This window comes from Periplaneta americana, chromosome 9, assembly GCF_040183065.1.
Source record: "Periplaneta americana isolate PAMFEO1 chromosome 9, P.americana_PAMFEO1_priV1, whole genome shotgun sequence".
NCBI classification, from domain to species: domain Eukaryota; kingdom Metazoa; phylum Arthropoda; class Insecta; order Blattodea; family Blattidae; genus Periplaneta; species Periplaneta americana.
In genome coordinates, this window is record NC_091125.1 from 111,432,720 (window position 1) to 111,460,135 (window position 27,416).

The 27,416-nt window shown below is 30.7% G+C and overlaps 2 protein-coding genes across 6 annotated transcripts in view; one reads left to right on the forward strand and one right to left on the reverse strand.

Moving 5' to 3' along the window:
* LOC138706389 (uncharacterized) overlaps window positions 1–5,692 on the forward strand; it is a 129,469-nt gene extending 123,777 nt beyond the window's left edge. Inside the window, exon 3 of the mRNA XM_069835625.1 lies at window positions 5,259–5,692. Coding sequence (XP_069691726.1) covers window positions 5,259–5,377 — 119 coding nt within the window. The 3' untranslated portion in view covers window positions 5,378–5,692. The remainder of the gene's footprint in view (window positions 1–5,258) is intronic.
* Window positions 4,743–27,416, reverse strand: part of LOC138706388 (uncharacterized) — a 70,171-nt gene continuing 47,497 nt past the window's right edge. For all 5 annotated transcript variants that reach the window (XM_069835623.1, XM_069835622.1, XM_069835621.1 and 2 more), the window contains one exon: window positions 4,743–5,235. The gene's annotated coding sequence lies outside the window, so the exon portion shown is untranslated. The remainder of the gene's footprint in view (window positions 5,236–27,416) is intronic.

Sequence of the window (27,416 nt, forward strand, 5' to 3'; positions counted from 1 at the left end):
TACTCCTCTTCCCCTCTTCATAGATGTGCGCAAACCATATGTTCAGTATTAGTGGTGGAATCCTGGCTTATCAAATTAGTATGTATTTGCTGAAAGTGACTCTCATGTGGGAAGACGTTCTTTTGCTGTTCAGAAGGGGAGAACGTAGCGTGTTCAGCCCGAAAATCCTAGTTCCAAGTTTGCCTGCGTTAATTACATGATACATATTTTACGTAATTTACGTCGTGTCGGAAAACTAATTTTTACACGATTTTGTACGCGGCGTAATAAATTATTTTCATGGAAAAATTAATAAAATGCCATCACAATACAATTGGAAATCATTTATTTAAAATAGTTTCATTTATAATCACAGAAATGAAAATAATCTGAGTGCTGAAATGTAAAGTACAGTTCCCCAAAAAAGAATGAGATGACTCTTGGTGATGTGAAAGTCTTAGTTCTATAGTGCGGTTCACATGATATCGACGAAGTCATGCAGGAAGACATCTGGTCCTATTCCAAAGTACACACTAGTCAGAATGCTATCAGTTAACTGTTCATTTCAGGTACATGTTCCTGATTACATCCGCGATTTTCTATCTTTTATGAAAGTATGGAAAGAACCGTGTGATAAAAAATCAATTACGAAAGGGAGATAATAATGTTGTTATGAAATAACAAGGACCACGAGAAAGATAAAAAAAACTACGAAAAGAACAAAGACAAGGACCACAATAAGATCAGTACAAGAACCAGGACCTTGATATGGACTATGAGAAATACAACAAGGGCCACTGTAAGGACCACGGCAAAGACAGCAATGGTTATTATAAGGACCATGACAAGAACAAAGACAAAGACCAGGACAACAAGGAACACAATAAGAAGTGTGATATGGACCACAAGCACCACAATAATAATCAAATAAGGAACACAATACGGACAGCAGGGACCACGATCAGGATCACATGCATCACAAGGATCACGATAAGGACCACGACGTGTACCATAAGGACCATTATATGGATTACAACAAAAACCAGAAAAGGACCATGACAATAACGAAGACCACGGTAAGGATCACAACAAAGATAACGAAATTGATTCCAGTATTAAGTATCTAAAGTGTTTGATACCAATATTACGACCACGACAAAGGCAACAAATACCACAAGGACCATGATAAAGACAAGAAGGACGATAAGGATTACTGCACTAAACAGGGCCATGATATGCATCAGGATAAAGACAAGGACCACGATAAGGAACATAACAAAGACAACAAGGACCACTATACGGACCAAGAAAAGAAAAAAAGATGAGGACAACGATAAGGATCACAAGGGCGAGGACAACGATCACGATAACGACGACATGGATTAAAAAGACCACGAAAGCATCATGGTAAAGATGACTAAGATAGCGAGGAACTCAACAAGAAAACAAAGACAAGAACAACGAAAAAGAACATGGTAAGGATCATGATATGCGCCATGATAAGCATCACAATAAGAACCACAAAAAACAATGACAATGACTACAATAAGGATCACTACAAAGATTATGACAATGACCAGATAAGGACCGCTTTAAGAAAAACAATGACCACCATAAGGATCACGATAAGAGCTGCAAGGACACTAGCAATGACTACTATAGGACCACTACAAGGACAATGATAATGACCAGGGAAAGGATTTATATGTAAATACATATTTACTTATAAAGCTAATATAATTTATATTTTGCATTATCTTTATGTTTCACAATGTGTAGGGTTGAAAAATCCTACTTTTATTTTCCATATTTTTCCATATTTTAGAGTTTAGTACATATTTTCGTTAATTTCCATATATTTTCCATATTTCATATAAAACAGTCCATATTATATTAGGTTTAACAATAAAACAAAACAAAATTCCATTAACTTTTAAAAATACATTTCAACAATAGAGATTTAAACACATGTTCAGTAATCCCTTTAACATCAGAGTTATTTGAAAATTAGCAGTCCTATCAACAATGGGAAAGTAAGTTACAAAACTGTATTAATTTAATTTAAAATTTTTAACAGACTTCAGTTGTGCAGCTCAACAGTTAAATGCCAGTCAGAGTACACATAGGTTCAGTTTTGTAAATCATACTATAAAGACGGTAAATATGCCAAAAGTACGTCATTCAGTCAATTTAAAATCAAAACTAACAAGTTACATTTCAGAATTTAAAGAAGATGGTTTATCAACTGACAATAAAATATTATTTTGTAATTTGTGTCAGTGTGCAGTATCATCTACACAAAAGTTCCTGGTGCAACAACACATTACAACTAGTAAACATCAGGCCAACAAACAACTAAATTCCAAGCAGAGACAATTGTTTTTAACACAACCAACAACATCGAATGTAAGATCTGAGTTTAACATCGACCTGTGCCGTTCTCTCATCTCTGCTGATATTCCTCTCTACAAACTAAAGAATAAGGTCTTCAGGGAATTCCTTGAAAAATATACTCAACATACAATCCCGGATGAGTCAACACTTAGGAAGACGTATGCTCCATCCATCTACGATGAGACAATACAGAAGATAAGAGATGAAATTAAAGATAGTTCAATTTGGGTTTCCATTGATGAGACTCCCGACAAAGAAGGTAGACTTGTTGGTAATGTAGTTATCGGTTTGTTAAGTGAACAATATTCTGAACGAATTCTTTTACATTGTGATGTTCTAGAAAAGTGCAATAACAAAACTATAGTTAAACTGTTCAACAAAGCTATGGGTATCCTGTGGCCAAAGGGTATTATGTACGATAATGTGTTATTCTTTATTAGCGATGCTGCCCCTTATATGGTCAAAGCTGGACAAGCATTATCTGTTGTATATCCTAAATTGACTCATTTTACTTGTGTGGCGCATGCATTTCATCGTGTGGCAGAAGTGGTCAGAGACAATTTCCCTAAAGTAGATTTGTTGATTTCATCAGTGAAAAAAGTATTTCTCAAAGCTCCCAGTAGAGTTAACGTGTTGAAAGAAATGTACCCTGAAATTCCATTGCCACCAAAGCCAATTTTAACTAGATGGGGTACATGGCTAGAAGCAGTTGAATATTATGCCGAACATATAGACTCTATTAACAATGTTCTCCTTGCATTGGACTCTGAAGATGCAGTCTCAATTGATACTGCGAAAACAGTTACCTGTGACATAAGTGTGAAGAATGACTTAGCTCACATTCAGCATACATTTTCATGCATCATAAAAACGCTCAAAAGTCTCCAAAATAGGCACCTTTCACTATCTGAAAGTTTTGAAATTATAAATAGTACTGTGGAACAACTGAATCGTGGTAGAGGTAAAGTTGCAGATGCAGTAAGAGCTAAGGTGGACACTGTACTTTCAAAAAACCCTGGATATGAAGAACTACAAAAGGTTGTTGCTGTGATGAGTGGTGAATCAACAGTGAAGATTAACTTGGACTTATCCCCAGCAGACATTGTGAAATTGAATTATGTACCAGTTACTTCTTGTGACGTCGAACGCTCTTTTAGTCAGTATAAATCTATCCTCAGAGACAATAGAAGAAGATTCACTTTTCAGCACTTGAAAGAAATGTTTGTAACCTATTGTTATGGTAACAGACAATAAAAATTGTGTTTTGTTGAAACTACATTGGAAGATAAGGTACGTCCATTATATTTTTTGTTTAGTTTGATTAAAATGTACCAATATTTAACGTACATAGTCATTTTTTTATAATTTTAAGTCCATATTTAATTCCATATTTTGGTAAAAATCCATATTTAATTCCATATTTTGGTAAAAATAACTACATATATATTTACATATTTCATATATTTTTAGTCCATATAAATCCGTTCCCTGATAATGACCATAATAAGTATCACGATAAGGGCCAGTAGAAGGACAATGAAAATGACCACAATAAGGCTCATGATAAAGACCACTACTAGGACAATGACAATGAACACAATAATAATTACTATAAGACCAGGACTACGATAAATACTATGAGAGAGACAAGAACCAAAAAATTGCCACGACAAAGACAACAATGACCATTATATGGAAAACCACAAGGACGAAAGGAAAACGACAAGAATAACTATTAGGAACATAACATGGACAACAAGCACCACTATAAGGATCACATTGAGAATCACGACATGGACACATACTATTAGTAACCTTTATTTAACAGGAGTGGTCAAAACATTGCGATGTTTTATAGTTTGTATAAATTACTGAACATAAACCTGACTGTCATAGATGTCATAGTTCGAATTGCATTATGGTCTGGGATTTTCGAAACGGAACTAGTTCTGAAACAACATAATAGGCTATTTTGGTGATTATTAAATTGTGTTCAATGCTTCCTGTTATTTCGAAATTGGTCTTTGGAACTAGTACGTTCTTGAAACTGGAAAACTCGGATCAGTTCCAGAAAGAGAACGACTTTTCTCACCACTAGGCTATAAAAATCTTAAAATCCTACTCCATACATTCCAGTCTTGAAATCGTGAATGATATTCTTCCTGAAGGTGACGACGACTGTTGAGACATAATACTTCTGTTCGACATTGGAGCTAGCTTCTACAAAGAGTCGCCACTGAATGAGAGACAGGGTTGCATAATGCCGAGGGTGAGGTAATGCTCGCTTGCCCTTCACTGATTTAAAGTTTTAAGGAATTGATTATTATTTATAAGGTTTGTGAATATTATTGAAAGTGAAATGAACGTAATGCAATTTATGTATTGTTTTATTATTTCTCCTCTATTCATTGAATATATAACAAATATCTAAACAAATATTGACAGTGGAATTAATGCATTTAATCTGAATTGGTTTCTTGGAGAGCCATTATTTGGGTCTATTATAAGAGAAATGTGATCCAATGGTAGGATATCGACATAACAGACAAAACTTATTACTTAAAAAAAGAAGCAAATTCACTTCTATGTATAAGAAAACTAGTCATTAGTTCATGACTTGAATAAATAAATAAATAAATAAATAAATAAATACATACACTTCTACGTATAGGGAAAACTAGTCACTGGTTCAAGCTTGTTTAATTCTCACACTGTCACTCTAGGCGTGTGGCTGAGGACTCAGGCTGTATGATGGCAGCCGGACACAGTTGCTGCAGCTATGTTGATGCCAATCTGCGAGGTGCAGGGGACATCAATTTCAGGCAGTCCAAGAACGTATTACCATCTAGCCAAGAAGACAGCCTGCAAACAATATCAATGTTCAGCTGGAAATGTGCAATATCTTCATGTTTCTAATGAACATGATTGGAAGAAAGAGAAGGTGAAAGAGACAGAAAAGAAGACAAAGACGGAGGTCAGGAAGTTGGAGGAAAAGAAGAGATAGAAAATATTAAGAACTAGAAAGTGAAAAAGTAGGAAATGGAGGAGAAAATTCACGGCAATGAAGAATGGAATGGTGAAGAGGAAAGAAGCACAAATGGGAGAAGTGAAGGAGAAGAAGGTGAAGTAAGAAGAGTAGGTGTTACGGAAAAGAGGGAGTACGGAAAATTGACAGATATAAATTATGTACGCAATCTATGACTACCTTAAAAGATATTACATCAACATCCATGTAACTGTAGTAGTAGAGCAAAGGTTGACAGTAGTGTTGTTGGTGCAGAACTACCTGTCTTTTCAATGTAGTGTAAGTCATAATCAGTTTTTTCCCCCCTTAATGTCTTTCCTTTTGTTAACTATGGGCAAAAAGCGCACTCTTTGATGAATAGCGTAAGACCATGAAATAAAATTTTAATGATAAATGATTTGTGTAGCTCGAGTTTTAGTTCCTTGAAGTGTGACAAATATCGTGTAAGTCACACATGGAATTAACCATATGCTAGAATCAGAGAGAAAATTAAAAACTTACGTTTACTCAAAGTAAAATCGGCTTCACCTGTAGAATGTCCATTACAAAATATGAATATATTGTTGCACAAGGAGAAAATAGCTAGGTTTCTGAAGATGTTTTTTTTGTTTCCAATCGCTGATATTTGGCTTTTTGTCATTGACGCCTATGAAACCAGTTGTGTAGACCAATTTACTGTCAGTGTTGTTGCCCAGGGTGCATTATACACTACCCCCCTGATGAGATGAAGTGATGGAGATTTGTATGGATGCCACAGAGGAACCAGAGCTACAGGAGAAAAACCCTGTATAACCGCGTTCAAGTAATAAATCGGGGAGGGGTACACCAGGAATCGAACATGGATCCACAGGATTGTAAGTGCAGCGCTCAAGCCACTACACCACTAACCCGTCTTTCTAAAAATGTAATTCACAGCGTTATCGAAAATTTTGATCGAATCTGCAATCTCGTTATGCTTATGCACCACATATATCGGATTTGCATTGCGTATCGTAACTGAGCTAATGAAACTCAGAAATGGAATAACTTCACAAATGTACACGCAGCACCAATTAAGTAAATATATCACGTTCAATACAACACATTTACACTTAATAAACTTCTCACGCATTTATATTTCAGTCATAGTTCTGAATACAGTATTCTATCTGTAAAGGACAACTCTCTGGTCCTATTCCGCCAACATTCTCGCCGCTATAACTCCGCGTTTGTAGTGAGATCATAGCTGATAGCAGAGACGAATAGAGCTCCTCGAACTCCATCTGTAGTGTAAAGGACAATCCTCTTCCCCCAAGCATATGGACAGTAGAGGCTGGTAAAGTTTAAAAAAATGGTAATTTTCACTTTCCAAAACAGACTTTGCTTACACAGGGAGAACGATTGGGCTTAGACACCCGCCATTTTACCTGTAGCATCCCCGCATGTTTAATACTAATCAGCAGTAAAATCGAGCAAATCCATTCCAGTTTTTTCTAGCCTTATTTCCTGATCTACCTAAAAGGTTTCAGTCTCTAATCTCCTGAAATAATGGCGATTTCGAGGAACGCGATTCGGTGTTGTATTCCCCCTCGACTCTCTTCGGGTACAGTAGCATCAAAATGGGAATCCCGAACACAACCTGATTTTCGAGAAAAAACTACCGACCCCTATTCCGCCAACATTCTCGCCGCCATAACTCCACCGTATGTACAGTGAGAACAAAGCTGATAGCACCGGTGAACAGAACTCCTCGAACTTTATCTGTACTGTAAAGGAGAACCCTCTGCCCCCTGGCATATGGACGGTAGAGGCCAGCATAGTTACAAAAAATGGTAATTCTGATTCTTCAAAACAGACTTTACACAAGGACAACGAAGGGGCTTCAGACACCCACTCTTTTAACTGTAGCATTCCCGCATGTTTATTACTAATCACCAGTAAAATCGAACAAATCCGTTGCACTATTTTTTTTAATTAGTCTATCTTCTCACCTATCTAAAAGGTTTCAGTCTGACATCCGGAAATAATGGCGATGTCGAGGAACGGGATGGGGTTTTGTATTCCCCCTTGATCCTATTCAGATATAGTAGCATCAAAATGGGAATCCCGAACACAAGCTGATTTTCGAGAAAAATTCTCCTGAATTATATTTATTTTATTTTAATTTAATTTATCTTATTTCAATTCAATTTATTTTAATTTAAATTAAATAATTTCCGCATTCGTACGATTTCACAAATAATACGATAAGTACGAATTTTCGAATTCTAATAACTGTCTGGAGGCATAAGAAATCGAGTTCATACGATTTTACTATTATTCGAATTAACTATTTTCAAATATCTGAATATTTGGATTCGTACGAATTTCCCAGCACATACAAATTTTACGGGTCCCTATGACTTTTTCAATATTCGTACGATTTTTTTGAATTCATCTTACTTCGTAATTTCAAATTCGCACCAATGCCGAAAACGTATAGTTTTTGTTGTGATACAAATTTTCGAATTCGTACAATAGCACAAATTTACGAATACGTATGAATTTTCGCATTAATATTAGGATACGTATGAATTTTCAAATACTTTGTTTCGCAACTATCTGAATTTGTAAGTACACGAATTATTTAATTTTCGAATTCGTACGAACTTTCCAATATCTGAATATTTGGATTCGTACGAATTTCCGAACACTTACTATTTTTCGGATCCGTATGAGTTTTTAAACGCGTAAATTTTTTGAAATTCGTACTATTGTAGAAATTTTGAATTCATACGCAGTTTGTATTAGCCATGAATAACCGAATTTGTATGAACTTCGATAACGTACGAATATCCCTAACTAAGAATTTATAAAACGTACGAATTTTCGGTTTCGTACCAACTTGTAAAAATTTCAAATATTTTCCGAATTCGTACGATTTCAAAAATACGATACGTACGAATTTTCGAGTACTAGCAAGTATCTGGATTAGTATATACTCAAATTCGTACGATTCTAATACTAGAATTCACATGTATTTTCAAATATCTGGATTCGTACGAATTTCCGAACACATACAAATTTTACGAGTCCGTATCAGGTTTTTTAAATTCATAGAAAATTTTTAATTATCTGATTACGTAATTTCAAACTCGTACGAATTTTCTATTGCGGTTTAAAAACAGAATTCGTACGAATATAAAAACGTACGAATTTCGAAAATGTTATAGTTTTTGTGTGATACAAATTTTCGAATTTCTACGATTTTTCGAATTCGTACGACTGTACATAGGAATACGTACGAACTTCCGAAGATATATATTAGATTCGTAAGTCTTTCAACTCGTGAATTTTCGAATTGGTACGATTCTACTTATTTCCTAATTCGTACAAATTTCAGAAAAACAAAGGGTATTTGGATTCGCACGAATTTGTGGACACGTACAGGTTTTAGTATCCGTACGAGTTTTCAAATTCGTGTGAATATACGAATTCGTACCACTGTAGTAATTTAGATTTCGTACTATTGTCGAAAACGTATAACGAATCCACGAAGACAAGATTACGAACCTACGAATGGACAAGATTACAAATCTACAAATTGACAAGAGTATGAATGTACAGAAATGAGAAAAGTACCTACGTACGAATGGAGAGTAACGCATGTACGAAAGAACATGTGTACGAACGTACGAATGGGCAATTGTATGACTATACGAAAGGCAAACCTACGAATATACAAATACAAACGTGTACGATTGTAGAATTGGATGATTGTACGAATGCAAAATTGTACTAATATACGAATTGACAAGCGTAGAAATGTAAGAAAGGGCAAGTGTGGTGTACAAATGTACAAGTGTACGACAGACAAGCGTTCGAATGTACCAATGCACAAATGTGCGAATATACTAATGTAAAATGTACGAATGTATGAGTGGACAATTGTAGGAATATATTAATGTTGAAGTCTACGAACGGAAAAGTGTAAATGTACGAATTCACAAGTATACGAATGACAAGCGTATAAACGTAAGAATTGACAATAATGAATGTGGGATTGGCATGTTCACGAACGTACGATTGGACAATACAAATGTACGCATTGACAACATTGTGAGTGTACGAATTGACAGAGTACGAATGTACGAAAGAATAGAGTACTATTGTATGAATGGAGAATCGTACGAATGTGCGAATGGAAAAGTGTACAAATGTACGAAAGGAAAATTATACGAATGGTCGAATCTACCTGTATAGGAATATACAAGGGTACATTATGTGCGAATGCAATAGTGTACGAATGGACAAGATTACAAATGTACGAAAGGAAAAGTGTTCGAATGTATCAATATAAAATTATGCAAGAGTACGAATGACAAACGTACGAATGTTCGAATGCACAAGTGCATTAATATGTAGTGTAGTGTACAAGTTTACGAATGTACGAATTCAAAAGTGACTGTACTAGTTTAGACGTGTACAAATGTAAAAATGAAAAAATTGTACGAATGGGCTACGAATGTTAACAATGGACAACAACGAATGTAAAAAAAAACTAGATATACTATATAAATGAATTTAAAAAAAGGGAAAATAAAAAAATTGAATAAAAAAACATCTTGCAAAAAAAAACATTTGATAAAAAATATTACATAACAAGAATTTAAAAAAAATACAATTTTTATGAAGACATATGAAAGAAACCCAACAAACTTCTTTTTGAAATTTTTTTTTTCCTTTAATTCCTTTTGGAAGATGTTTTCTCTACAATTTTTTTATTTAAAAATTTTTTTCATTCCTATCTCTTTTATTTCTTTTTGAAATGTATTTTTTTTTAATTTTAAATTTTTTAATTTGATTTTGTTTTCTTTTAATTGAATTTAATATATTTCAATTTGATATAATTCAATTTATTATAATGTATTATATTAAACTGTATTTTTATTGTATTTAATTTACTTTAATTTAATTTAGTTTGTTTGAATTTATTTCATTTTAATATCATTTCTTTTAATTCATGTTATTTCACTAAAATTAATTGATTTTATTGTAACTTAATTTACTTGAATTTATTTTATTTTAATATATTTTACTTACTTAATTTAATATAATATGTTTCAATTTATCATTTTAATATAATTTATTTTAATTTGTTTTACTTTATTTTACTTTCATTTGACTTAAACAAAAAATTTTTTTTTTTTAACTTTGCTTATTTTATGTGTATTCCATTTATTTTGATTTACTTTATCTTAATTTAATAGGGGAGTATCGGGTAGTATCGGACAGTGCGTTTCATTCATCTACCACCATATGGTAGTACCTGAATGACATGGTTAAGTTTCTCTATGCGACATCACAGAAACGTAACCATGTCAATCAGGTACTATCATCGTGTGGTAGATGAAAGAAACTCACTGTCCGATATTACCCGATGTCCGATTCTACCCAACTCTTCCCTATAATTTAATTTATATTAATTTATTTTGATTTTTTAATTTTATTTCACTTTATTTTAGTTTAATTTATTTCCTTTTAATTCATTTTAATTTGATTCTAATTTAATTTATTTTATTTTAATCTAATTTGATTTTTGTAATTTATTTTATTTTAATTAATTTCAATTTGATTTATACTTATTTACCTATCTTAGTTTATTTTAAATTACTTTATTATCATATAATTCATTTTAATTCAATTTCATTATTTCCTTTTAACTTATTTCAAATTTATTTACATTTTTTGTTGGAATTTTGTGTTAGACATTTTTAAACATTTTTTTTTGTTTTTTAATATTTCATTTTATTTGTTCTTTCATTTTCTTTTTTTTTTCTAATTTATTTTGACTTACTATATTTTAATTTAGTTACATTTTATTTTATTTATTTCAATGTAATATTATTTAATTTCAATTTATTTCATTTTTATTTGTTTTTATTTATTTTAATTAATTTCAATTTGATTTGTTTTTATTGATTTTATTTGAATATAATTTATTTTATATTAAATTATTTTATTTTAATTTAATTAATTTCCAATTTCGTACGATTGCACTTTTTTAGCCTTTTGTCTGACCTACCGAAAAGATTTCTGTCTCTAATCTCCGGAAATAGTGACGATGTCGAGGAACGGGATGCAGTTTGTATTCCACCTTGATTCTCTTCGGATACAGTAGCATCAAAATGGGAATTCTGAACACAACCCGATTTTAGAGAAAATAACTACCAACCCCCTATTCCACCAACATTTTCCCCGCCCTAATTCCGCCGTACGTCTAGCGACAACAAAGCTGATAGCACGGGTGGATAAAGCTCTTCGTACTCTATCTGTAGTGTAAAGGACTACCCTCTGCTCCCAAGCATATGGACTGTAGAGGCCGGCAAAGTTTCAAAAATGGGTAATATTGACCTTCCAAAACAGACTTTACTCTACACAAGGACGATGGGCCTTAGACACCCGCCCTTTTAACTGTAGCATCCCCGCATGTTTACTAGTAATCACCACTTGAATCGAGCAAACCCATTGCACTTCTTTCTAGCTTTATTTTCTGACTTACCTAATCTCCGGAAATAATAGCGATGACGAGGAACGGGATGCGATGTTGTATTCCCCAGTGACTCTCTTCGGATACAGTAGCATCAAAATGAGCATCCCGAACACAAGCTAATTTTCGAGAGAAATTCTCCTAATTTATATTCATTTTATTTTCATTTAATTTATCTTATTTCAATTCATTTTATTTTAATTTAAATTAAATAATTTCCGAATTCGTACGATTTTACAAATAATACGATATGTACGAATTTTCGAATTCTAATAACTGTTTGGATTCATAAGAAGTCGAGTTCATACGATTTTACTATTATTCGAATTAACTATTTTCAAATATCTGAATATTTGGATTCGCACGAATTTCCCAACACATACAAATTTTACGGGTCCCTATGACTTTTTTTTTATCCGTACGAATTTTTTTGAATTCGTCTTACTTCGTAATTTCAAATTCGCACCAATGCCGAAAACGTACGAATTTCGAAAACGTGTAGTTTTTGTTGTGAAACAAATTTTCGAATTCGTACAATAGCACAAATTTACGAATACGTATGAATTTTCGCATTAATAATAGGATAGGTATGAATTTTCAAATAATTTGTTTCGCTACTATCTGAATTTGTATGTACACGAATTATTTAATTTTCGAATTCGTACGAACTTCCCAATATCTGAATATTTCGATTCGTACTAATTTCAGAACACTTACTATTTTTCGGATCCGTATGAGTTTTTAAATGCGTAAGTTTTTTGAAATTCGTACTATTGTAGAAATTTTGAATTCATACGCAGTTTGTATTAGCCATGAATAACCGAATTTGTATGAACTTCGATAACGTACGAATATCCCTAACGTAAACATTTATAAAACGTACGAATTTTTGGTTTTGTAACGAATTGTAAAAATTTCAAATATTTTCCGAATTCGTGCGATTTCAAAACTACGATACGTACGAACTTTCTAGTACTAGCAAGTATTTGGATTAGTATATACTCAAATTCGTACGATTATAATACTAGAATTCATACGTACTTTCAAATATCTGAATCTGTATCCGTACGAATTTCCGAACATATACAAATTTTACGAGTCCATATCAGGTTTTTTAAATTCATACAAATTTTTTTAATTATCTGATGACGTAATTTGAAATTCGTACGAATTTTCTGTTGCGGTTGAATAACAGAATTCGTACGAATTTAAAAGAATTTCCACGATATTTCGAATTCGTACGACTGTACATAGTTTGGAATACGTACGATCTTCCGAAGATATATAGTAGATTCGTAAGTCTTTCAACTCGTGAATTTTCGAATTGGTACGATTCTACTTATTTCCTAATTCGTACGAATTTTAAAATAACAAAGGGTATTTGGATTCGCACGAATTAGTGGACACGAACAGATTTTAGTATCCGTACGAGTTTTCAAATTCGTGTGAATATACGAATTCGTACCACTGTAGTAATTTAGATTTCGTACTATTGTCGAAAACGTATAATGAATCCACGAAGACAAGATTACGAACCTACGAATGGACAAGGTTACAAATGTACAAATTGACAAGAGTATGAATGTACAGAAATGAGAAAAGTACCTACGTACGAATGGAGAATGATGCATGTACGAAAGAACATGTGTACGAACGTACGAATGGGCAATTGTATGACTGTACCAAAGGCAAACCTACGAATATACAAATACAAACGTATACGATTGTAGAATTGGATGATTGTACGAATGTAAAATTGTACTAATGTACGAATTGACAAGTGTAGAATTGTAAGAAAGGGCAAGTGTGGTGTACAAATGTACAAGTGTACGTAAGACACGCGTACGAATGTACCAAGGCACAAGTGTGCGAATATACTGACGGAAAATGTACGAATGTATGAGTGGACAATTGTTGGAATATATTACTGTTGAAGTGTACGAATGGAAAAGTGTAAATGTACGAATTCACAAGTGTACGAAGGACAAGCGTATAAACGTAAGAATTGACAATAATGAATGTGGGATTGGCATGTTCACGAACGTACGATTGGACAATACGAATGTACGCATTGACAACATTGTGAGTGTACGAATTGACAGAGTACGAATGTACGAAAGAATAGAGTATTATTGTATGAATGGAGAATCGTACGAATGTGCGAATGGAAAAGTGTACGAATGTACGAAAGGAAAATTATACGAATGGACGAATCTACCTGTATAGGAGTATACAAGGGTACAAATGTGCGAATGCAATAGTGTACGATTGGACAAGATTACGAATGTACGAATGTTCGAATGCACAAGTGCATTAATATGTAGTATAGTGTACAAGTTTAAGAATGTACGAATTCAAAAGTGACTGTACTAGTTTAGACGTGTACAAATGTAATAATGAAAAAATTGTACGAATGGGCTACGGATGTTACAATGGACAATAACGAATGTAAAAAAAAACTAGATAAACTATATAAATAAATTAAAAAAAAAGAAAAAAATTTAAAAAAATTGAAATAAAAAAGACATTTTGTAAAAAAAAACATTTGATAAAAGAATACTATATAACAAGAATTAAAAAAACAAAATACAATTTTTATGAAGACATATGAAAGAAACCCAACAAACACCTTTTTGAAAATTATTTTCCTTTAATTTCTTTTGGAAGATGTTTTCTCTACGTTTTTTTATTTCAAAAATTTTTTCGTATCTATATCTTTTATTTCTTTTTGAAATTTATTTTTTTTATTTCAAATTTATTAATTTGTTTTGGTTTTCTTTTAATTGAATTTAATACATTTCAATTTGATATAATTCAATTTATCATAATTTATTATATTTAACTGTATTTTTATTGTATTTCATTTACTTTATTGTAATTTAATTTGTTTGAATTTATTTCATTTTGATTTAATTTCTTTTAATTTATGTTATTTCACTATAATTAATTGATTTTATTTTAATTTAATTTACTTAAATTTATTTTATTTTAATATATTTTATTTACTTAATTTAATATGTTTAATTTATCATTTTAATATAATTTATTTTAATTTATTCTACTTTATTTTAATTTCATATGACTTAAAGAAATTTTCTTTATTTCAAATTTGTTCATTATGTGTATTCCATTTATTTTAATTTAGTTTATCTTAATTTAATATAATTTATATTAATTTATTATAACATTTTAATTTTATTTCACTTTATTTTAGTTTAATTTATTTCCTTTTAATTGATTTTAATTTCGTTCTAATTTAATTTATTTTATTTTAATTAATTTCAATTTAATTAATACTTATTTACCGTATCTCAATTTATTTCAAATTCTTTTATTATCATATAATTCATTTTATTTCAATTGAATTAATTCCTTTTAATTTATTTCAAATTTATTTACATTTTTTTGTTGGAATTTTGTGTTAAGACATTTTTTTAAACATCTTAAAAATATTTTTTTATATTTGATTTTATTTGTTCTTTCATTTTCTTTTTTTTTTTCTAATTTATTTTATTACATTTACTTTATTTTTATTTGATTTAATTTATTTTGACTTACTCTATTTTAATTTAGTTACATTTTATTTTATTTATTTCAATGTAATATTACTTAATTTCAATTTTTTCATTTCTTCTATTTCATATCATTTACTTTATTTCAATTTAATTTGTTTCAATTTATTTCATTTTTATTTATTTTTTCTATTTCTCTTAATTAATTTCAATTTGATTTATTGTTATTGATTGTATTTGAGTTTAATTTATTTTATATTGAATTATTTTATTTTAATTCATTTTATTGTAGTTAATTTCCAATTTCGTACGATTGCACTTTTTTTTTCTGACCTACCGAAAAGATTTCGGACTCTAATCTCCAGAAATAGTGACGATGTCGAGGAACGGGATGCGGTTTGTATTCCACCTTGACTCTCTTCGGATACAGTAGCATCAAAATGAGCATCCCGAACACAAGCTAATTTTCGAGAAAAATTCTCCTTAATTTATATCTATATTATTTTAATTTAATTAATCTCATTTCAATTCATTTTATTTTAATTTAAATTAAATAATTTCCGAATTCGTACGATTTCACAAATAATACGATACGTAGGAATTTTTGAATTCTAATAACTGTTTGGATTCATAAGAAATCGACTTCAAACGATTTTACTTTTATTCGAATTAACTATTTTCAAATATCTGAATATTTGGATTCGTACGAATTTCCCAACATACAAATTTTACGGGTCCCTATGACTTTTTCAATATTCGTACGTATTTTTTGAATTCATCTTACTTCGTAATTTCAAATTCGCACCAATGCCGAAAACGTACGAATTTCGAAAACGTATAGTTTTGGTTGTGATACAAATTTTCGAATTCGTACAATAGCACAAATTTACGAATACGCATCAATTTTCGTATTAATAATAGGATACGTATGAATTCTCAAATACTTTGTTTCCTATCTGAATTTGTAAGTACACAAATTCATTAATTTTCGAAATCGTACGAACTTTCCAATATCTGAATATTTGGATTCGTACGAATTTCCGAACACTTACTATTTTCGGATCCGTATCAGTTTTTAAATGCTTAATTTTTTTAAATTCGTACTATTTTAGAAATTTGTAATTCATACGCAGTTTGTATTAGCCATGAATAACGGAATTTGTACGAACTTCGATAACGTACGAATATCCCTAACGTAAGAATTTCTAAAACGTACGAATTTTCCGTTTCGTAACAAATTGTAAAAATTTAAAATATTTTCCGAATTCGTACGATTTCAAAAATACGATACGTACGAATTTTCGTGTGCTAGCCAGTATTTGGATTAGTAGATTCTCAAATTCGTACGATTCTAATACTAGAATTCATACGTACTTTCAAATATCTGAATATCTGTATTCGTACGAATTTCCGAACACATACAAATTTTACGAGTCCATATCAGGTTTTTTTAATTCATACAATTTTTTTTAATTATCTGATGTAATTTCAAATTCGTACGAATTTTCTATTGCGGTTGAATAACAGAATTCGCACGATTGTAAAACGTACGGATTTCGAAAATGTTATAGTTTTTTGTGTGATACAAATTTTAGAATTTCTACGATATTTCGGATTCGTACGATTGTACATAGTTTGGAATACGTACGATCTTCCGAAGATATATATTAAGATTAGTAGGTCTTTCAATTCGTGAATTTTCGTATTGGTACGATCCTACTTATTTCGTAATTCGTACGAATTTTAGAATAACAAAGGGTATTTGGATTCGCACGAATTTGTGTACACGTACAGATTTTAGTATCCGTACGAGTTTTCAAATTCGTGTGAATATACGAATTCGTACCACTGTAGTAATTTAGATTTCGTACTGTTGTCGAAAACATATAACGAATCCACGAAGACAAGATTACGAACCTACGAATGGACAAGATTACAAATATACAAATTGACAAGAGTATGAATGTACAGAAATGAGAAAAGTATCTACGTACGAATGGAGAACGACGCATGTACGAAAGAACATGTGTACGAACGTACGAATGGGCAATTGTATGACTATACGAAAGGCAAACCTACGAATATACAAATACAAACGTATACGATTGTAGAATTGGATGATTGTACGAATGAAAAATTGTACTAATGTACGAAATGACAAGTGTAGAATTGTAAGAAAGGGCAAGTGTGGTGTACAAATGTACAAGTGTACGACAGACAAGCGTACGAATGTACGAAGGCAAAAGTGTGCGAATATACTGATGGAAAATGTACGAATGTATGAGTGGACAATTGTAGAAATATATTACTGTTGAAGTGTACGAATGGAAAAGTGTAACTGTACGAATTCACAAGTGTACGAATGACAAGCCTATAAACGTAAGAATTGACAATGATGAATGTGGGATTGGCATGTTCACGAACGTACGATTGGACAATACGAATGTACGCATTGACAACATTGTGAGTGTACGAATTGACAGAGTACGAATGTACGAAAGAATAGAGTCTATTGTATGAATGGAGAATCGTACGAATGTGCGAATGGAAAAGTGTACATATTTACGAAAGGAAAATTATACGAATGGTCGAATCTACCTGTATAGGAGTATACAAGGGTACAAATGTGCGAAAGCAATAGTGTACGAATGGACAAGATCACAAATGTACGAAAGGAAAAGTGTGTATCAATATAAAATTATGCAAGAGTACGAATGACAAACGTACGAATGTTCGAATGCACAAGTGCATTAATATGTAGTGTAGTGTACAAGTTTACGAATGTACGAATTCAAAAGTGACTGTACTAGTTTAGACGTGTACAAATGTAATAATGAAAAAATTGTACGAATGGGCTACGAATGTTACAATGGAAAATAACGAATGTAAAAATAAAACTAGATAACTATATAAAAAATTAAAAAAAAGATAAAATAAAAAAATTGAAATAAAAGACAATTTGCAAAAAAAAATTTGATAAAAAATATTATATAACAAGAATTAAAAAAAATACAATTTTTATGAAGACATACGAAAGAAACCCAACAAACGTCTTTTTGAAAATTATTTTCCTTTAATTCCTTTCGGAAGATGTTTTCTCTACATTTTTAATTTGAAAATTTTTTTCATATCTATCTGTTTTACTTATTTTTGAAATTTATTTATTTTTTATTTTTAAATTTTTTGATTTGTTTTTGTTTTCTTTTAATTGAAATTGATATATTTCAATTTGATATAATTCAATTTATTATAATGTATTATATTAAACTGTATTTTTATAGTATTTCATTTATTTTATTTTAATTTAATTTGTTTGAATTTATTTCATTTTAATTTCATTTCTTTTAATTTATGTTATTTCACTATAATTAATTGATTTTATTTACTTAATTTAATTTAATATGTTTCAATTAGTCATTTTAATATAATTTATTTTAATTTGTTTTACTTTATTTTAATTTCATTTGACTTAAAAAATTTTCTTTAAAATAATAATAAAATTCTAAATTATAGACATCAGCTCAAAGAATTTTGAGTGACCACAAGGGTCCTGAATACAATAAACATGTACAATATAATGTGATGTGATACATTAAAGAAAAATGAAATTTAATTGTTGAAGGCAAATATAAGTTGATTAATTGAAATAGAGATGATGATGTAATATTTGAAGAGAATCCTTGATAATATTTATAAGAATAGACATTACATAATCAAAAGGAATGTGAAGTTCCTTAAGATAATTCCACGTGAATTTTGTGATTGAACCTCTACTGCCAAACAGCAAACCAATGACGGACCATTGTTTAAGAGGGACGTTGTACGTTTGAGAAAGATACGGCAGACAAGGTTCATATATTGACTTCTTCTCAATATCAACTTCGGTGGCCTGATTTAGGTTTCTTTCGAAACGGATAGTAGGGTCAAGAACAAGAGCCCGTTTTAAGCGTCCATTGATAGCAATAATGTCTGCCCGTCTAAAAGAACCATCTGATGATACACAATGTACTTCCTAATGAATCTCCCAATTTAAAGTTTTTAACGATATCGCCAAAGCATGTCGTACACGATGTCTAGCATTGATCAGCAGCTCGCCTTTGGGGCATTGTCCAAGCACGTGTCCAAGTGTTTCAAGCTCGCTACAGTCTGGATGACGGCAGCGGGTTGTGCTTAGAGTTCTGCCCGGTATTGCGCGAACCGCCGAAATATTGCTTGACATTTTTAAAGCATTGGTCCATTCTGAGGAAGATAGGCCCTTTCGATTGCTTACCCATGAGTTAGCCTTGGGGAGATCACTATAAACAATAACGCCTTTACCACGCAAGGTATGGTTTGTCCAAGTTTGGAATGCGTCATTTCTTAAGTGTTTACGAATTTTACGACCTGACCAGTTGATAGCATCAATAGCTGTGATATTCAATTTTGACAGAGCAGAAACTTTTTCACTTACAAGGTCCCTAACATTGTGGAGATGGGAGTCATCAACACGAAGAAGAGTATTACAGATATTTATGTGTTGCACATAAGCTTCCCAAGATGCTTTCATTAACGAAAGACCACGATATTTTTTAGGGGAGTAAAGCATTCCGTCTGGGCAGTCATGAGGAAGACCAATAAGCTCTTTGCATGCTCCTCTGGTGACTTTATCTAAATCATTAAGAAATTTGGTTTTGATTTGGTAGAGTGAAGCACACTGTAAGGAATAAGTAAGAGTGGGCCAGAGATATTGATTCATAATCGTGACCTTCTGATCAGGTTTTAATAAAGGGGAGATACAAAGTTTAGAGATATTTTTACTGAATGTGGTAAAAACTGCACATTTATCAAAAACGATTTCATCATTAAAATTAATACCAAGGTATTTAATGCGGTCATTAGGATTAGAAATGGATTGAATGAGCGAACCATTACCGGACATGACATTAAACTGGGATAGGACACCACTTTTAATCGCTATTAAATTGCACTTGCTAGGGTTAATAGCCAAACCAAGAGTAGAAAGGTTACTTTCTGCTAAACTAATCAGAGATGTAATTCCATTTTCACTACTTGAAATCAAAGCAATGTCATCAGCAAAACCAACGGCAGAGAGATTGTCTAGAGTAGGATCTAATGAAAAACCATGGGCGTGGGATACTTCATTATCAGTAAGGTCCTTAATGATACCGTCGATTGCTAAGTTGAATAGAGTAGGAAAAAGTGGACTGCCCTGAGGAACACCCTTTTTTACCTCAATGGGCTTAGTTTTCCCGTTAGCAATTTCAATTTGAATCTGGTTCCTTATTAATAATTCAATTATTAAATTTCGTAAGTTACAGGGCATAGAATTCATAGCTAGTGATCTTTTAACATGCTCGTGTCCTATGCAATCGAACGCTTTGCTTACATCAAGAAAAGCAACAAAACAATCAGACTTATTATTTTTCGCTTGCTTTAGACAACCATTAATTAATGAGGTGTTAACATGGGTCCCTGGTGTAGAAACGAAATCTCTTTGTTCATTCTATGTGTATTCCATTTATTTTAATTTACTTTATCTTAATTTAATATAATTTAATTTATATTAGTTTATTTTATATTTTTTAATTTTATTTCACTTTATTTTAGTTTAATTTATTCCCTTTTAATTCATTTTAATTTGATTCTAATTTAATTTATTTTATGTTAATCTAATTTTATTTTAATTAATTTCAATTTGATTTATACTTATTTGCCGTATCTTAATTTATTTTAAATTCTTTTATTATCACATAATTCATTTTAATTCAATTTAATTATTTCCTTTTAATTTATTTCAAATTTATTTACATTTTTTTGTTGGAATTTTGTGTTAGACATTTCTTTAACATTATTTTATATTTTTTAATATTTCATTTTATTTGTTCTTTCATTTTCTTTTTTTTCTAATTTATTTTAAAATGATTTAATTTATTTCTGTACTATTTCTATTTAATTTATTTTATTACATTTACTTTATTTTTATTTGATTTAATTTATTTTGACTTACTATATTTTAATTTAGTTACATTTTATTTTATTGCATTTATTTCAATGTAATATTATTTAATTTCATGTTTTTATTTCTTCTATTTCATATCATTTACTTTACTTGAATTTAATTTGTTTCAATTTATTTCATTTTTATTGATTTTTTTCTATTTATTTTTATTTATTTTAATTAATTTCAATTTGATGTATTTTTATTGATTTTATTTGAATTTAATTTATCTTATATTAAATTATTTTATTTTAATTTATTCTAATTTAATTAATTTCCAATTTCATACGATTGCACTTTTTTAGCCTTTTTTCTGACCTACCGAAAGGATTTCTGTCGCTAATCTCCGGAAATAGTGACAATGTCGAGGAACGGGATGCGGTTTGTATTCCACGTTGATTCTCTTCGAATACAGTAGCATCAAAATGGGAATTCCGAAGACAACCCGATTTTAGAGAAAATAACTACCAACCCCCTACACCACCATTTTCCCCGCCCTAATTCCGCCGTACGAACAGTGACAACAAAGCTGACAGCACAGGTGGATAAAGCTCCTCGAACTCTATCTGCAGTGTAAAGGACTACCCTCTGCTCCCAAGCATATGGACGGTAGAGGCCGGCAAAGTTTCAAAAACTGGTAATTTTGACCTTCAAAACAGACTTTACTCTACACAAGGACAACGATGGGGCTTAGACACCCGCCCTTTTAACTGTAGCATCCCCGCATGTTTACTACTAATCACCACTAGAATCGAGCAAACCCACTGCACTTCTTTCTAGCCTTAATTTCTGACCTACCTAATCTCCGGAAATAATAGCGATGACGAGGAACGGGATACGGTGTTGTATTCCCCAGTGACTCTCTTCGGATACAGTAGCGTCAAAATGAGCATCCCGAACACAAGCTAATTTTCGAGAAAAATTCTCCTTAATTTATATCTATTTTATTTTAATGTAATTAATCTTATTTCAATTCATTTTATTTTAATTTAAATTAAATAATTTCCGAATTCGTACGATTTCACAAATAATACGATACGTAAGAATTTTCGAATTCTAATAACTGTTTGGATTCATAAGAAATCGAGTTCATACGATTTTACTATTATTCGAATTAACTCTTTTCAAATATCTGAATATTTGGATTCGTACGAATTTCCCAAAACCTACAAATTTTATGGGTCCCTATGACTTTTTCAATATTCGTACGAAATTTATGAATTCATCTTACTTCGTAATTTCAAATTCGCACCAATGCCGAAAACGTACGAATTTCGAAAACGTATAGTTTTGGTTGTGATACAAATTTTCGAATTCGTACAATAGCACAAATTTACGAATACGCATCAATTTTCGTATTAATAATAGGATACGTATGAATTCTCAAATACTTTGTTTCCTATCTGAATTTGTAAGTACACAAATTCATTAATTTTCGAAATCGTACGAACTTTCCAATATCTGAATATTTGGATTCGTACGAATTTCCGAACACTTACTATTTTCGGATCCGTATCAGTTTTTAAATGCTTAATTTTTTTAAATTCGTACTATTTTAGAAATTTGTAATTCATACGCAGTTTGTATTAGCCATGAATAACGGAATTTGTACGAACTTCGATAACGTACGAATATCCCTAACGTAAGAATTTCTAAAACGTACGAATTTTCCGTTTCGTAACAAATTGTAAAAATTTAAAATATTTTCCGAATTCGTACGATTTCAAAAATACGATACGTACGAATTTTCGTGTGCTAGCCAGTATTTGGATTAGTAGATTCTCAAATTCGTACGATTCTAATACTAGAATTCATACGTACTTTCAAATATCTGAATATCTGTATTCGTACGAATTTCCGAACACATACAAATTTTACGAGTCCATATCAGGTTTTTTAAATTCATACAAATTTTTTTAATTATCTGATGTAATTTCAAATTCGTACGAGTTTTCTATTGCGGTTGAATAACAGAATTCGTACGAATGTAAAAACGTACGAATTTCGAAAATGTTAGTTTTTTGCGATACAAATTTTAGAATTTCTACGATATTTCGGATTCGTACGAATGTACATAGTTTGGAATACGTAGGAACTTCCGAAGATATATATTTAGATTCGTAGGTCTTTCAATTCGTGAATTTTCGAATTGGTACGATTCTAATTATTTCCTAATTCGTACGAATTTTAGAATGACAAAGGGTATTTGGATTCGGACGAATTTGTGGAAAGTACAGATTTTAGTATCCGTACAAGTTTTCTAATTCGTGTGAATATACGAATTCGTACCACTGCAGTAATTTAGATTTTGTACTATTGTCGAAAACGTATAACGAATCCACGAAGACAAGATTACGAACCTACGAATGGACAAGATTAAAAATGTATAAATTAACAAGAGTATGAATGTACAGAAATGAGAAAAGTACCTACGAACGATTGGAGAATGACTCATGTACGAAAGAAAATGTGTACGAACGTATGAATGGCCAATTGTATGACTGTACGAAAGGCAAACCTACGAATATACAAATACAAACGTGTACGATTGTAGAATTGGATGATTGTACGAATGCAAAATTGTACTAATGTACGAATCGACAAGTGTAGAATTGTACGAAATGGCAAGTGTGGTGTACAAATGAACAAGTGTACGACGAACAGGCGTACGAATGCACAAGTGTGCGAATATACTAAAGTAAAAATGTACGAATGTATGAGTGGACAATTGTACGAATATATTAATGTTGAAGTCTACGAACGGAAAAGTGTAAATGTACGAATTCACAAGTGTACGAATGACAAGCGTATAAACGTAAGAATTGACAATAATGAATGTGGGATTGGCATGTTCACGAACGTACGATTGCACAATACGAATATACGCATTGACAACATTGTGAGTGTACGAATTGACAGAGTACGAATGTACGAAAGAATAGAGCACTATTGTATGAATGGAGAATCGTACGAATGTGCGAATGGAAAAGTGTACAAATGTACGAAAGGAAAATTATGCGAATGGTCGAATCTATCTGTATAGGAATATACAAGGGTACAAATGTGCGAATGCAATAGTGTACGAATGGACAAGATTACAAATATACGAAAGAAAAAGTGTGCGAATGTATCAATATAATATTATGCAATAGTACGAATGACAAACGTACGAATGTTCGAATGCACAAATGCATTAATATGTAGTGTAGTGTACAAGTTTACGAATGTACAAATTCAAAAGTGACTGTACTAGTTTAGACGTGTACAAATGTAATAATGAAAAAAATTGTACGAATGGGCTACGAATGTTATAATGGACAATAACGAATGTAAAAATAAAAACTAGATAAACTATATAAGTACATCTAAAAAAAAGAGAAAATTAAAAATTTGGAATAAAAAAGACATTTCGCAAAAAAAAAAATAACTTTTGATAAAAAATATCATATAACAGGAATTAAAAAAAAATACAATTTTTATGAAGACATGAAAGAAACGCAACAAACTTCTTTTTGAATTTTTTTTTTTCCTTTAATTCCTTTTGGAAGATGTTTTGACTACATTTTTTTTATTTAAATTTTTTTTTCATATCTATCTCTTTTATTTCTTTTTGAAATTTAATTTTTTTTTACTTCAAATTTTTTATTTGTTTTTGTTTTCTTTTAATTGAAATTAATATATTTCAAATTGATATAATTCAATTTATTATAATTTATTATATGAAACTGTATTTTTTATTGTATTTCATTTACTTTACTTTAATTTAATTTGTTTGAATTTATTTCATTTCAATTTCATTTCTTTTAAATTATGTTGTTTCACTATAATTAATTTATTTCATTTTAATTTAATTTACTTGAATTTATTTTATTTTAATATATTTTATTCACTTAATTGAATTTAATATGTTTCAATTTATCATTTTTATATAATTTATTTTAATTTGTTTTACTTTATTTTAATTTCATTTGACTTAAAGAAATTTTCTTTATTTTAACTTTGTTCATTATGTGTATTCCATTTATTTTAATTTACTTTATCTTAATTTAATATAATTTAATTTATATTAATTTATTTTGATTTTTAAATTTTATTTCACTTTATTTTAGTTTAATTTATTTCCTTTTAATTCATTTTAATTTGATTCTAATTTAATTTAATTTATTTTAATCTAATTTTACTTTTGTAATTTATTTTATTTTAATTAATTTCAATTTGATTAATACTTATTTACCGTATCTTAATTTATTTCAAATTCTTTTATTATCATATAATTCATTTTAATTCAATTTAAATATTTCCTTTTAACTTATTTCAAATTTATTTACATTTTTTGTTGGAATTTTGTGTTAGACATTTTTTTAAATAAATTTTTGTATATTTTTATTATTTCATTTTATTTGTTCTTTCATTTTCTTTTTTTTTCTAATTTATTTTAATATGATTTAATTTATTTCCATACTATTTCTATTTAATTTATTTTATTACATTTGCTTTATTTTTATTTGATTTAATTTATTTTGACTTACTATATTTTAATTTAGTTACATTTTATTTTATTTATTTCTGTTGTGCCCAAGGATTATGATAAGCAATATATTTTCACTTTATTTTAAAGTAATGAAATCGTATTATTAATACATGCATACATGCTTTACATGCGATAGACCTCGCTTCCTGTTTCGACAGATTACAGAGCACAGTTTAGTTAACGTCAGCAACTCAGCACAGTCCAGGCCTTGAACATGCAGAAATGCGTACGCTTGCATTTTGCATTTTTATCGCGAAGTCAACTTAGCAACAGCTGACTTATAGCGAAGATATAGCGTCTCTCGCGAGACATTTTAATTGGCGATGATTCCGAAACTCTGAATTTCCATTGGTCAAGTCAAAAACAGATTCAGTCGTGAAAGTTCCTTAAATCCATATTGTTCTAAGTAACGACCGGAAAAGCCGATTTGAAATGATGGTTAAGAATCAGAAGCGTGGTGTTTAGCGAATGCAATACCGTTTTTTCAGAAGATTCGCGCGTAAAATAGCGTCACTCTGTTACGTCACAAAGGACGCGGTTCGAGAGTTTATAAAGGACATGAAACGTGGAAAACGCGGTCATTAGTTATTGGTCAACATAGCGGTCATGGAGTAGCGCTCCCGACGTCCAGGAAGAAACTCACGAATATGGCATCAACTGGGACCAGCATTAGGGTTCGCCCTACTATTTATTGTAAGTAAAATCATCACATCATTCTTTAAACTTTTCGTGTAACTAGTTCATCTTGGTACTTTTAAATTAGCAGAAATTTTCATACTTTCCAAATCGTTCAATACTCAATATTTTATTTGTAGTAAATTGATATTCTTATTAATAAACTTAGTAATAGTGAATTTCTACACTTGTGATTATTTCGAAAACCTGAAATCACGTTCTAAGTAGGAATCCCTCCTATCCACAAGAAAGAACAGTTTATAAAGTATAACGCAGTGTCTGATTCGTTTGTGTTATTTTGATAGAGATTATAACTCGCGATTATCTCGAAGATAAGCCATCCGACCTTGTCGCGGCAAGCGCCACGACAAATTACTGGTGTCAGATATGATAGAGCTTAACAATAAATTGTGGTGTCAGAAATGGTATAACAAAATATTGGTGTCAGAATTAATATATATAATATATAATTTATTTCAAGAAATAGTCTGCCCAGGCATCCTGGGTTGCCAAAAACACAGAATAACACACATATAAGAATAGTAATGATTACAGTAAGATAGATGAGCCAAATTTAAATGTGAACTAGGAGCTTAAGTTTAAGAAATAATAAATTTGTACATATATTTGTAACAATCACACACTAACGAATAGAAAAGGGGGGGGGGGTATTATGATATTCCGTATAAATGATTTTTCAGAATTGCCACAGACCCTTTAATGGATGAAGTAATTATTTTTGGAATGATGTCATGGATTCCAAATGTTTTGATAGTGTTTACAGTTGATCGTGG